General features: G+C 48.3%; 1 protein-coding gene across 1 annotated transcript in view; it reads left to right on the forward strand.

Moving 5' to 3' along the window:
* Window positions 1-13,000, forward strand: part of LOC109923298 (F-box only protein 41-like) — a 100,755-nt gene that overhangs the window by 16,557 nt on the left and 71,198 nt on the right. Inside the window, exon 3 of the mRNA XM_048599487.1 lies at window positions 10,870-10,922. Within this exon, the coding sequence (XP_048455444.1) occupies window positions 10,870-10,922 (53 nt within the window). The remainder of the gene's footprint in view (window positions 1-10,869; window positions 10,923-13,000) is intronic.

Consider the following 13,000-nt stretch of genomic DNA (forward strand, 5'->3'; position numbering starts at 1 on the left):
TCTTTGCAGCATCCTTGAGCACGAGTGAGGTCCCAGAGGACTGGAGAATTGCTAATGTTGTCCCCTTGTTTAAGAAGCGTAGCAAGGATAATCCAGGTAATTATAGACCGGTGAGCCTGACATCAGTGGTGGGGAAGCTGCTGGAAAAGATACTGAGGGATACAATCTATTTACATTTGAAAGAAAATGGGCTTATTCGTGATAAGCAGCATGGTTTTGTGCAGGGAAGGTCATGTCTTACCAACTGGATACAATTCTTTGAGGAAGTGACAAAGTTGATAGATGAGGGAAGGGCTGTAGATATCATATACATGGACTTCAGTAAGGCGTTTGATAAGGTTCCCTAAGGTAGGCTGATGGAGAAAGTAAAGTCGCATGGGGATCAGGGTGTCCTGGTTAGATGGATAGAGAACTGGCTGGGCAACAGGAGACAGAGAGTTGTAATGAAAGGGAGTTTCTCAAAATGGAGAACTGTGACCAGTGGTGTTCCACAGGGATCCGTGTTGGGACCACTGTTGTTTGTGATATACATAAATGATCTGGAGGAAGGTATAGATAGTCTGTTTAGCAAGTTTGCAGATGACACTAAGATTGGTGGAGTAGCAAATAGTGAGGGGGACTGTCGGAGAATGCAGCAGAATATAGATAGATCGGAGAGATGGGTGGAGAAATGGCAGATGGAGTTCAATCCAGGCAAATGCGAGATGATGCATTTTGGAAGATCCAATTCAAGAGCAAACTATATGGTAAATGGAAAAGCCCTGGGGAAAATTGATGCACAGAGAGATCTGGGTGTTCAGGTCCATTGTACCCTGAAGTTGGCAACGCAGGTCGATAGAGTGGTCAAGAAGGCATACGGCATGCTTTCATTCATCGGACGGGATACTGAGTACAAGAGTTGGCAGGTCATGTTACAGTTGTATAGGACTTTGGTTCGACCACATTTGGAATACTGCATACAGCCACACTACCAAAAAGATGTGGATGCTTTTGAGAGGGTGCAGAGGAGGTTCACCAGGATGTTGCCTGGTATGGAGGGCGCTAGCTATGAAGAAAGGTTGAGTAGATTAGGATTATTTACATGAGAAAGATGGAGGTTGAGGGGGGACCTGATTGAGGTCTACAAAATCATGAGAGGTATAGACAGGGTGGATAGCAAGAAGCCTTTTCCCAGAGTGGGGGACTCAATTTCTCGGGGTCACGATTTCAAAGTGAGAGGGGAAAAGTTTAAGGGAGATATGCATGGAAAGTTCTTTACGCAGAGGGTGGTGGGTGCCTGGAACGCGTTGCCAGCGGAGGTGGTAGAGGCGGGCACGATAGTGTCAATTAAGATGTATCGAGACAGATTCATGAATGGGCAGGGAGCAGAGGGATACAGATCCTTGGAAAATAGGCAACAGGTTTAGATAGAGGATCTGGATCGGCGCAGGCTTGGAGGGCCGAAGGGCCTGTTCCTGTGCTGTAATTTTCTTTGTTCTTTGTTCTTACCAATCTACCAGCTGTGGTTAAGTGTGAGTACCGCATAGTCCTTGTGGAGACAAAGTCCCACATTCACAGTGAGAATTACCTCCATCATATTGTGTGACACCATCACCGTGGTGAATGGGACATACACAGATCAGATCTGGAAACTCAAGACTGTGCATCCATGAGGTGCTGTGGGCCATCAACAGCAGTAGAATTCTACTCCAGCACAATCTGTAACCTCACAGCCTGGCAAATTCCGAAGATGAGGTATCAACCTGGTGAAGCCACCAAACAGGACTACTTCCATACTAAACAGCATAAGCAGCAAGTGATAGACAGAGCTAAGTGATCCCACAACCTACAGATCAGATCTAAGCTCTGAAGTCCTGCTACATCCAGTAGTGAATGGTGGTGGACAATTAAACACCTCACTGGAGGAGGAGGATCCACAAATATCCCCATCCTCAATGATGAAAGAGCCCAGCACATCACTGCAAAAGATAAGGCTGAAGAATTCGCAGCAATCTTCACCCAGAAGTGCCTTGTGGATGATCCATCTCGGCCTCCTCCAGCGGTCCCCAGCATCACAGATACCAGTCTTCAGCCAATTCGATTCTCTCCACATGATATCAAGAGACAGTTGGAGACACTGGATACTGCAAAGGCTATGGGCCCTGACAACATTCCGGCAATAGTACTGAAGACTTGTGTTTCAGAGCTTTCCACTCCCATAACCAAACTGTTTCAGTACAGTTACAACATTGGTATCTACCTGACAATGTGGAAAATTGCCCAAGTATGTCCTGCACAAAAAAGGGAGGCCAAATCCAATCAGGCAATTACCCGGTATTATTGCTGGAGGGTTAATCTAGAGACCCAGATCACATGCTGAGGACCCAGGTTCGAATCCTGCCACAGCAGATGGTGGAATTTGAATTCAATAAACATCTGGAACTAAGAATCTAATGATGACCGCAAATCCATTGTCGATTGTCAGAAAAACCCATCTGGTTCACTAATGCCCTTTAAGAAAGGAAACTGCCATCCTTACCTGGTCTGGCCTATATGTGACTCTAGACCCACTGCAATGTGAACAAAGAAAATTACAGTGGAGGAAAAGGCCCTTCCGCCCTCCAAGCCTGCACTGACATTCTGCCCGTCACAAATAAAACCCCCTACCCTTCCGGGGACCATATCCCTCTGTTCCCATCCTATTCATGTATTTGTCAAGAGGTTGTTTAGAAGTCACTATCGTATCTGCTTCCACTACCTCCCCCAGCAGCGAGTTCCAGGCACCCACCACCCTCTGTGTAAAAAACTTGCCCCTCGCATCTTAAACTTATGTCCCCTCATAACTGACTCTTTCACACTGGGAAAAAGCTTCTGATTGTCCACTCTCTCCATACCCTTCATTGTCCTGTAGACCTCTGTCAGGTCCCCCCTCAACCTCCGTTGTTCCAGTGAGAACAACCTAAGTTTCTCCAACTTTGCCTCATAGCTAATGCCCTCCATTCCAGGCAACATCCTGGTAAATCTTTTCTGTATCCTCTCCAAAGCCACCATATCCTTTTGGTAGTGTGGCGACCAGGATTGAACACAATATTCCAAATGCGGCCTAACTAAGGTTCTATAAAGCTGCAACATTACTTGCCAATTTTTAAACTCAATGCCTCGGCCAATGAAGGCAAGCATTCCATATGCCTTGTTGACTATCTTTTCCATCTGCATTGCCACTTTCAGTGACCTGTGTACCTGTACAACCAGATCCCTTTGCCTTTTAGTACTCTTAAGGGTTCTGCCATTTACTGAATATTTTCCATCTGGATTAGACCTTCCAAAATGCATTACCTCACATTTTTCTGGATTAAACTCCATCTGCCGTCTCTCTGCCCAAGTCACCAACCGATCTATATCCTGCTGTATCCTTTGACGGTCCTCATCACTATCTGCAATTCCACTAACCTTTGTGTCATCGGCAAACTTACTAATCAGACCAGTTACATTTTCCTCCAGATCATTTATATATATTACAATTAGCAAAGGTCCCAACACTGATCCCTGAGGAACGCCACTAGTCACAGCCCTCCATTCAGAAACACACCCTTCCACTGCTACCCTCTATCTTCTATGACCGAGCCAGTTTTTATCCATCTTGCAAGCTCACCTCTAACCCTGTGCAACTTTACCTTCAGTATCAGCCTGCTATGAGGGACCATGTAAAAGGCCTTACTGAAGATCATGCAGACAACATCCACTGACCTACCTTCATCAATCATCTTCGTCACTTCCTCAAAAAACTCAATCAATTTAGTGAGACACGACCTCCCCTTCACAAAACCATGTTGCCTCTCGCTAATACGCCCACTTATTTCCAAGTGGGAGTAAATCCTGTCTCGAAGAATCCTCTCCAATAATTTCCCTATCACTGACGTAAGGCTCACCGGCCTGTAATTAGCTGGATTATCCTTGCCACCTTTCTTAAAAAAAGGAACAACACTGGCTATTCTCCAGTCCTCTGGGACCTCCCCTGTAGCCAGTGAGGATATAAAGATTTCTCTCACGGCCCCATCAATTTCCTCCCTTGCCTCTCTCAGTATTCTGAGTGATATCCCATCAGGCCCTGGGGACTTGCCGATCTTAATGTTTTTCAAGATCCCCAGTCCCTCCTCTCTTTTGATCTCAACATGACCCAAACTATATACACACCCTTCCCCAGACTCATCATCCACCAAGTCCTTCTCTGTGGTGAATACTGACACAAAGTACTCATTTAATACCTCGCCCATTTCCTCTTGCTCCACACATAAATTCCCTTCCTTGTCCTTGAGTGGGCCAATTCTCTGGCTACCCTCTTGCTCTTTATATATTTATAAAAAGCCTTGGGATTTTCCTTAATCCTGTTGGCCAATAACCATGTGGTTGACTCTTAACTGCCCTCTGGGCAATTAGGGATGGGCCATAAATGCTGCCGAGCCAGCGACGCCCTCATCCCATGAATGAATAAAGAAAAGAGAAGAAACTCAACTGGAACATAGAACATAGAACATGGACTCGCCACATAAATGCACTCATTACAAAAGCAGGTCAGCAGATAGGAATACTGTGGCGAGTAACTCACCTCCTGATTCCTCAAAGCCTGTCCGCCAGCTACAAGGCACAAGTCAGGAGTGTGATGGAATACTCCCCACTTGTCTGGATGAATGCAGCCCGAGTAACACTCAAGAAACTTGACACCAGCCAAGACAGAGCAGCCCGCTTGATTGGCACTACATCCACAAGCATTCACTCTCTCCACCACCGACACTCAGTAGCAGCAGTGTGTGCTACCTACAGATACACTGCAGAAATTCACCAAAGATCCTCAGACAGCACCTTCCAAACCCATGACCACTTCCATCTAGAAGGACAAGGGCAGCAGATATATGAGAACATCAATACCTTCAATTCCCCTCCAAGTCACTCACCGTCCTGACTTGGAAATGTATCACCATAACTTCACTGTTGCTGGGTCAAAATCCTGTAATTCCTTCCCTAACGGCATTGTGGGTCAACTCACGGCAGGTGGACTGCAGCAGTTCAAGAAGGCAGCTCATCACCACCAAGGGCAACTAGGGATGGGTAAGAAATGCTGGCCAACCAGCAATGCCCACATCCCGTAAATGAATAAATTAATAAACCCAGGAAGAGGGATAGTATTTTTGTCCCTCTTTTTAAGTATAGATACTGTACTATCAAGGGAGTGTTGTGGCACAATGAGCAGAGTTTTGTTTCTGAGTTGGTTTGGGTTCCACTATTCAGAACATGTTGCATATCAATCTGCAAATCCTTCTAATGCACGGTCAATAACTCCAGACTACAACATGCCTCTCCATTCATGGTACCTTCTTTCAATACAATTGGCTAGAAACTATTTGACCCCAAAGGGATTTAAAATCATGCATTCGGTGAATTCTCATTCAGTCATGCACATTTGCAGATAAATATGAATAATGAGCATGGCTTATTATTAAACATTTTCATTAAAAAGTTCAGCACAAATTTAGCTGCATATTTTAATACTTTTCTGCAGCGTTAAATTAAGCCATAAAATGATTTGAGATCCAGAACAAAATGAGGAACAATGGATTACATTAAAATAACAAACTTGGGTTGTTTGGTCTCATTATATCCTATACCTGACATTTGGTAATGACTGTTGCTCAGATGCAGACATATTCCCCCTGGTAGCTCCAGCCGGAGGTATGGGTCTTTCACCCTGGGCACAAAAAAGAATTGAAAAGTGAAGTGAAAATTAGAAAAGAAATAAAAGTTAAAACTATAACAAGTAGTCCAATAGCAGAATCACATATAAGATAACAAGGTGTAGAGTTGGATGAACACAGCATGCCAAGCAGCATCAGAGGAGCAGGAAAGCTGATGTTTCAGGCCGAGACCCTTCTTCAGAAATGGGGGAGGGGAAGGGGGTTCTGAAATAAATAGGGAGAGAGGGTGAGGTGGATAGAAGATGAATAGAGGAGAAGATAGGTGGAGAGGAGACAGACAGGTCAAAGAGACGGGGATGGAGCCAGTAAAGGTGAGTGTAGGTGGGGAGTTAGGGAGGAGATAGGAGATAGGGAGGACGGACAGGTCAAGGGGGAGGGATGAGCTTAGTAGGTAGGAGATGGGGGTGGGGCTTGAGGTGGGAGGAGGGGATAGGTGGGAGGAAGGACAGGTTAGGGAGGCGGGGATGAGCTGGGCTGGTTTTGGGATGCGGTAGTGGGAGGGGAGATTTTGAAGCTTGTGAAGTCCACATTGGTCCATTGGGCTGCAGGGTTCCCAAGCGGAATATGAGTTGCTGTTCCTGCAACCTTCAGGTGGCATCGTTGTGGCACTGCAGGAGGCCCAGGATGGACATGTCGACTGAGGAATGGGAGGGGGAGTTGAAATGGTTCACAACTGGGAGGTGCAGTTGTTTAGTGCGAACCAAGCGTAGGTGTTCTGCAAAGCGGTCCCCAAGCCTCCGCTTGGTTTCCGCGATGTAGAGGAGGCCACAACTGGAACAGTAGATGCAGTATACTATATTAGCAGATGTGCAGGTGAACATCTGCTTGATGTGGAAAGTCTTCTTGGGGCCTGGGATGGGGGTGAGGGGGGAGGTGTAGGGGCAAGCGTAGCACTTCCTGTGGTTGCAGGGAAAAGTGCCAGGTGTGGTGGGGCTGGAGGGGAGTGTGGAGCAGACAAGGGAGTCACGGAGAGAGTGGTCCCTCCGGAAAGCAGATAAGGGTGGGGAGGGAAAAATTTCTTTGGTGGTGGGGTCAGATTGCAGATGGCGGAAGTGTCAGAGGATGATGCGTTGGATCCGGACATTGGTGGGGTGGTACATGAGGACAAGGGGATTTCTGTTTTGGTTGTTATTGCGGGGAGGGGGTGTGAGGGATGAGTTGCGGATCCCATCTCTTACCTACTAACCTCATCCCACCCCCTTGACCTGTCCGTCCTCCCTGGATTGACCTATCTCCTCCCCAACTCCCCACCTACACTCACCTTTACTGGCTCCATCCCCGCCTCTTTGACTTGTCGGTCTCCTTTCCACCTATCTCCTCCTCTATTCATCTTCTATCCGCCTCCCCCTCTCTCCCTATTTATTTCAGAACCCCCTTCCCCTCCCCCATTTCTGAAGAAGGGTCTTCGGCCCGAAACGTCAGCTTTCCTGCTCCTCTGATGCTGCTTGGCCTGCTGTGTTCATCCAGCTCTACATCTTGTTATCTCAGATTCTCCAGCATCTGCAGTTCCTACTATCGCAGAATCACATATTATGTTCTGCAAGTATGCACTGGTTGAACATAGTTGGCATGTTACCCACTGCAAACAGTCAAAAGGACTGAGTAATGGAAAACAATAATTCCATCAATTTGTGATAAAGTATCAGAAAATTAACGAGATCTCAGAATTACAGAATTGCCATGGTACAGGAGGAGACCATTCAACTCATCGTCTTTATAATGGCTCTTCAAATGAGCGTAATGATTTTGCGCCATCTTCCCATCCTTACTCCATAACCCTGCACATTAGCCCAATTTACCCTCCATTACACAAACAGGCAGCACATTCCTGACCCAAACCATTCACTGTTTGAAACAGTTTACCCTTACAAAAGGAGGTTACAAAATCTCTTTCTTGATCCATTTGTGAGGGAACAGTTTCTCACTGTCTACACTATCCAGATCTCACAATTTTGAAACTTTCCATCAAATCTCCTCTTAGCCTTCTCCTCTCGAACAAGGTGAAACTCCAAATAATTGTAAAGTACAACTGATTTAGGAATATCCCTCAGAGAAGAAGACCAGCTGCTCCAATCCAGGTCCAAACTACTTTGTTGATTCACTGTGGGCCGTCTGCATCAGCACAACTGTATGTCAGCAACATCAGGAACTCAAGCTGGCACGATGTTCACTCGTGAATCATGCTGGAACACAATACTGATCCAAAATGTACGAAGTACATCAGGCACAGAACGACAAATGATGTAGATAGGATGAATGCATATAATCTTTTTCCTAGGGATGGGGAATTGAAAACTAGAAGGCATTAGTTTAAGGTGAGAGGGGAAAGATTTAAGAAGGACCTGAGGGGCGACTTCTTCACACAGAGAGTGGTGCGTATATGGAATGGGCTGCCAGAGAATGTGATTGTGGCAGGTACAATAGCACGAGGCGGCGCCGATACAGTCATCAATGTAACGGAGGAAGAGGTGGGGCCTAGGGCCAGTGTAGGTACGGAAGAGGGATTGTTCCACGTAACCTACAAAGAGGCAGGCGTAGCTTGGGCCCATGCGGGTACCCATGGCCACCCCCTTTGTCTGGAGGAAGTGGGAGGAATTGAAAGAGAAGTTGTTGAGGGTGAGGACGTGTGCTCCCACGAGGAGTTCGAACAGTTCATCCACTTCACCAACACCTTCCATCCCAACCTTAAGTTTACCTGGACCATCTCTAATACCACTCTCCCCTTCTTGGACCTCTCTGTCTCCATATCGGGCAACCACCTAGAAACCGATATTCATTTCAAGCCCACCGACTCCCACAGCTACCTAGAATACTCCTCCTCCCACCCACCTTCCTGCAAAAATGCTATCCCCTATTCCCAATTCCTTCGCCTCTGCCGCATCTGCTCCCAGGATGAGGCGCTCCACTCCTGTACATCTCAGTTGTCCTCGTTTTTCAAGGACCGTAACTTCCCCCCCTCAGTGGTCGAGAACGCCCTCAACCGTGTCTCCCGCAACTCATCCCTCACACCCCGTCCACGCAATAACAACCAAAAAAGAATCCCCCTCGTCCTCACGTACCACCCCACCAACCTCCGGATCCAACGCATCATCCTCCGACACTTCCACCATCTGCAATCCGACCCCACCACCAAAGACATCTTTCCCTCCCCACCCTTATCTGCTTTCCGGAGGGACCACTCTCTCCGTGACTCTCTTGTCCGCTCCACACTCCCCTCCAACCCCACCACACCCGGCACTTTTCCCTGCAACCGCAGGAAGTGCTACACCTGCCCCCATACCTCCTCCCTCACCCCCATCCCAGGCCCCAAGAAGACTTTCCACATCAAGCAGATGTTCACCTGCACATCTGCCAATGTGGTATACTGCATCCGCTGTACCCGGTGTGGCTTCTTCTACATCGGGGAAACCAAGCGGAGGCTTGGGGACCGCTTTGCAGAACACCTACGCTCGGTTCGCAATAAACAACTGCACCTCCCAGTCGCGAACCATTTCAACTCCCCCTCCCATTCCTCAGATGACATGTCCATCCTGGGCCTCCTGCAGTGCCACAACGATGCCACCCGAAGGTTGCAGGAACAGCAACTCATATTCCGCTTGGGAACCCTGCAGCCCAATGGTATCAATGTGGATTTCACAAGCTTCAAAATCTCCCCTCCCCCTACCGCATCCCAAAACCAGTCCAGCTCGTCCCCGCCTCCCTAACCTGTTCTTCCTCCCACTTATCCCCTCCTCCCACCTCAAGCCGCACCCCCATCTCCTACCGACCAACCTCATCCCGCCCCCTTGAACTGTCCGTCCTCCCTGGACTGACCTATCCCCTCCCTAACCCCCCACCTACACTCACCTTTACTGGCCCCATCCCCGCCTCTTCGACCTGTTTGTTTCCTCTCCACCTATCCTCTCCTCTATCCATCTTCTATCCGCCTCCCACTCTCTCCCTATTTATTTCAGAACCCCCTTCCCCTCCCCCTTTTCTGATGAAGGGTCTAGGCCCGAAACGTCAGCCTTTCTCCTCCTATGATGCTGCTTGGCCTGCTGTGTTCATCCAGCCCTGCACCTTGTTGTCTCGGATTCTCCAGCATCTGCAGCTCCTACTATCTCTGCCTTCTTGAACAGCTGAAGTCAGCTGAACCGATTAGTGTGAATAGACCCATAATGCCATTAGGGAGGGAGCAGAACTTGCAGGTGGTTGTGTTCCCATATAACTACTGGCCTGGTATCCAGATGGTAGGGAGATGGGGATTTGGAAAATGCTAAGGAATTTTGATGAATTTCTGCAGTGTACCTTGTAGTGGATCCACACTGCTGCTATTAAGCATCAGTAGTAGATGGAGTGAATGTTTGTGTGATGTAGTGTCAATCAAACAGGCTGCTTTGTCTTGGATGGCGTCGAGCTTCCAGTGTCTTTAACACTGCACTCATCCAACAAGTGAGGAATATTCCATCACACTTCTGACTTGCACCTCTGCAACGTAGTGGTCAGTACACCAGACAACAACAGTACCACCCTTGTCGGCAGGCTTGATTACAAAGTCAGGGTTGGATCTGATCCACCAGCAACCTCCTCTGCCTGGCCAAGCTCATCATCACTTTGAATAACTTCTCATTTAACTCCTGCCATCCCACCAGCGTCCACATCTAAAGGATCATTAGCCACCACTTCTGTCAGCTCCAAAGGAATGCCACCACCAGAGCCATATTCCCCTCCCTTCCCTTGTCAACCTTCCACAGGGACTGTTCCCTCCGGGACACCTTGGTCCACTCCTCTACTCCCAATATCTCCCCACACCACCACAGCACCTTCCCATACAAATGCAGAAGGTGTAACACCTGCCCATTTACTTCCTACCTCCTCATTATCAAAGGCCCCACACACAATTTCCAGGTGAAGCAGCAATTTACTGCCACTTCACTCAATCTAGTCTACATATTTGCTGCTCACATGGTGGTATCCTCTACCATGCAAATCATGCAGCTTCTGGATTCAATATTGAGTTCGATAACTTTAGGGCCTGAGCACCTTCTCCGATGTCCTTACCACAACGGCCACACACCAGACCTTGTCATCACATGGGCTGCTACCACATCAGCCCATTGTCAGCTATTAATGGACCCCATTAGTACACTGGCCTTCGTAGATTCAAGTACAGCAACAAGAATGTCTTGCTGCAGGTAAACAGGACATATACAGGTGAGGCTGCACCTGGAATATAGGTCTTAGGGCTCTCCGCTTCTTCCTGGAGCAAAGACCTGAACCATCCCCACCCACCACCACCCTCCTCCACTTGGCTGAGCTTGTCCTCACCCTCAACAACTTCTCTTTCAACTCCTCTCATTTTCTTCGGGTAAGAGGGGTTGCTATGGGTACCCGCATGGGCCTGAGTTATGCCTGTCTCTTCGTGGAGTACGTGGAACATTCCTTGTTCCAGTCCTATTCCGGCCCCACCCACAACTCTTGCTCCGATACATCGATGGTATCATCAGTGCTGCTTCCTTCTCTCATCGAGAATTGGAAAACTTCATCAATTTCGCTTCCAATTTCCACCCTGCCCTCACTTTCACCTGGTCTATCTCTGACTCCTCCCTTCCCTTCCTCGACATTTCTGTTTCCATTTCTGGGGATAGACTGGCCACTAATATCCATTACAAACCCACCGACTCCCACAGCTACCTGGACTATACACCCTCACACCCCACTTCCTGTAAAGACTCCATCCCATTCTCTCAGTTCCTCCGTCTCCGTCGCATATGTTCAGATGAGGCCAACTTCGACAAGAGAGGCTCGCAAATGTCCACATTCTTCCTCAACAAAGGATTCCCCAGCTCCGTTGTCGACAGGGCCCTCAATCGGGTCTGTCCCATCTCCCGCACTTCTGCCCTCACTCCTTCTCTTCCCTCCAGCAACAGCGATAGGGTTCCCCTTATCCTCACCTACCATCCCACCAGCATCCACATCCAGAAGATCATCAGACACCATTTCCACCACCTCCAGCAAGATCCACCACCAGACACATGTTCCCCTCCCCTCCCTTGTCCGCTTTCCGCAGGGACCGTTCCCTCCGGGACACCCTGGTCCACGCTTCCTTTACCCCCAACACCTCCCAACAGCCCTACGGCTCCTTTCCCTGTAAGCGGCGAAGGTGCGACATCTGCCCTTTTACCTCCTCCCTCCCCAGTATCCAAGGGCCCAAACATACCTTCCAGGTGAAGCAACACTTCACCTGCACTTCCCAGAAACTAGTCTACTGCATTTGCTGCTCACAATGTGGTCTCCTCTACATTGGGGAAACGAAGCATAGACTTGGCGACCGCTTCGCAGAACATCTATGGTCTGCTCGCAAAAAAGACCCTGAACTACTACTTGTTGCCTGCCACTTCAATGCACTACCTTGCTCCCTGGCCAACATCTCTGACTCCAGCTTGCTACAGTGTTCCAGTGAAGCCTAACGCAAGCTGGAGGACAACACCTCATTTTCCGCTTGGGGACCCTACAGCCCTCCGGACTCAATATTGAGTTCAATAATTTTAGGGCCTAAACTCTCCCATGTCCCAGCCCCCCCACCCCACTGTTTTGTTCTGTATGGGTTTGTACATGGGGTCTAATTCTACATGTTTATTGATTGCATTATGGAATGCCTCTTGGAACTCCCATGCATGTCGATGTTTGGCTTGGGCTACCATAGTTACGTTGTCCCAGTTAAACTGATGGCCTTCATTGCCCGAGTGTACTGATACTAAGGAAAGTTCATCGTGTTGTTTTGCTGCTAGCTGACGTTCATGTATTCTGATGGCTAGTTTCCTTCCTGTCTGTCCGATGTAATGTCCGTGGCAGTCATTGCATGGTATTTTGTAAACTATGTTGGTTCTGCATGTTGTAGGAATGGGGTCTTTAATCCTTGTGAGTGTTTGTGGGCTACCATGATTCCGAGTGGTTGTAGGAGTCTTGTTGTCAGTTCCAATATGTTCTTGATGTAGGGCAGCATGGCCAGTGTGTTAGGTCGTACTGTGTCTTGTTGTTGTATATTTAGTCAGCACCTGCTAATCAAGTTGCAGGGATCATAGAATCCCTACAGTATGGAAACAGGCCATTTGGCCCAGCAAGTCCACACCGACCCTCCGAAGAACATCCCACCCAGACCCATTCCCCTGTATTTTCCATATCTAACCCACCTACCCTAAACATCCCTGAACACTACGGGCAATTTAGCATGGCCAATCCACCTACCCTGCACATCTTTGGACTGTGGGAGGAAACCGGAGCACCCGGAG

This window comes from Rhincodon typus, chromosome 1, assembly GCF_021869965.1.
Source record: "Rhincodon typus isolate 14 chromosome 1, sRhiTyp1.1, whole genome shotgun sequence".
Lineage (NCBI taxonomy): Eukaryota > Metazoa > Chordata > Chondrichthyes > Orectolobiformes > Rhincodontidae > Rhincodon > Rhincodon typus.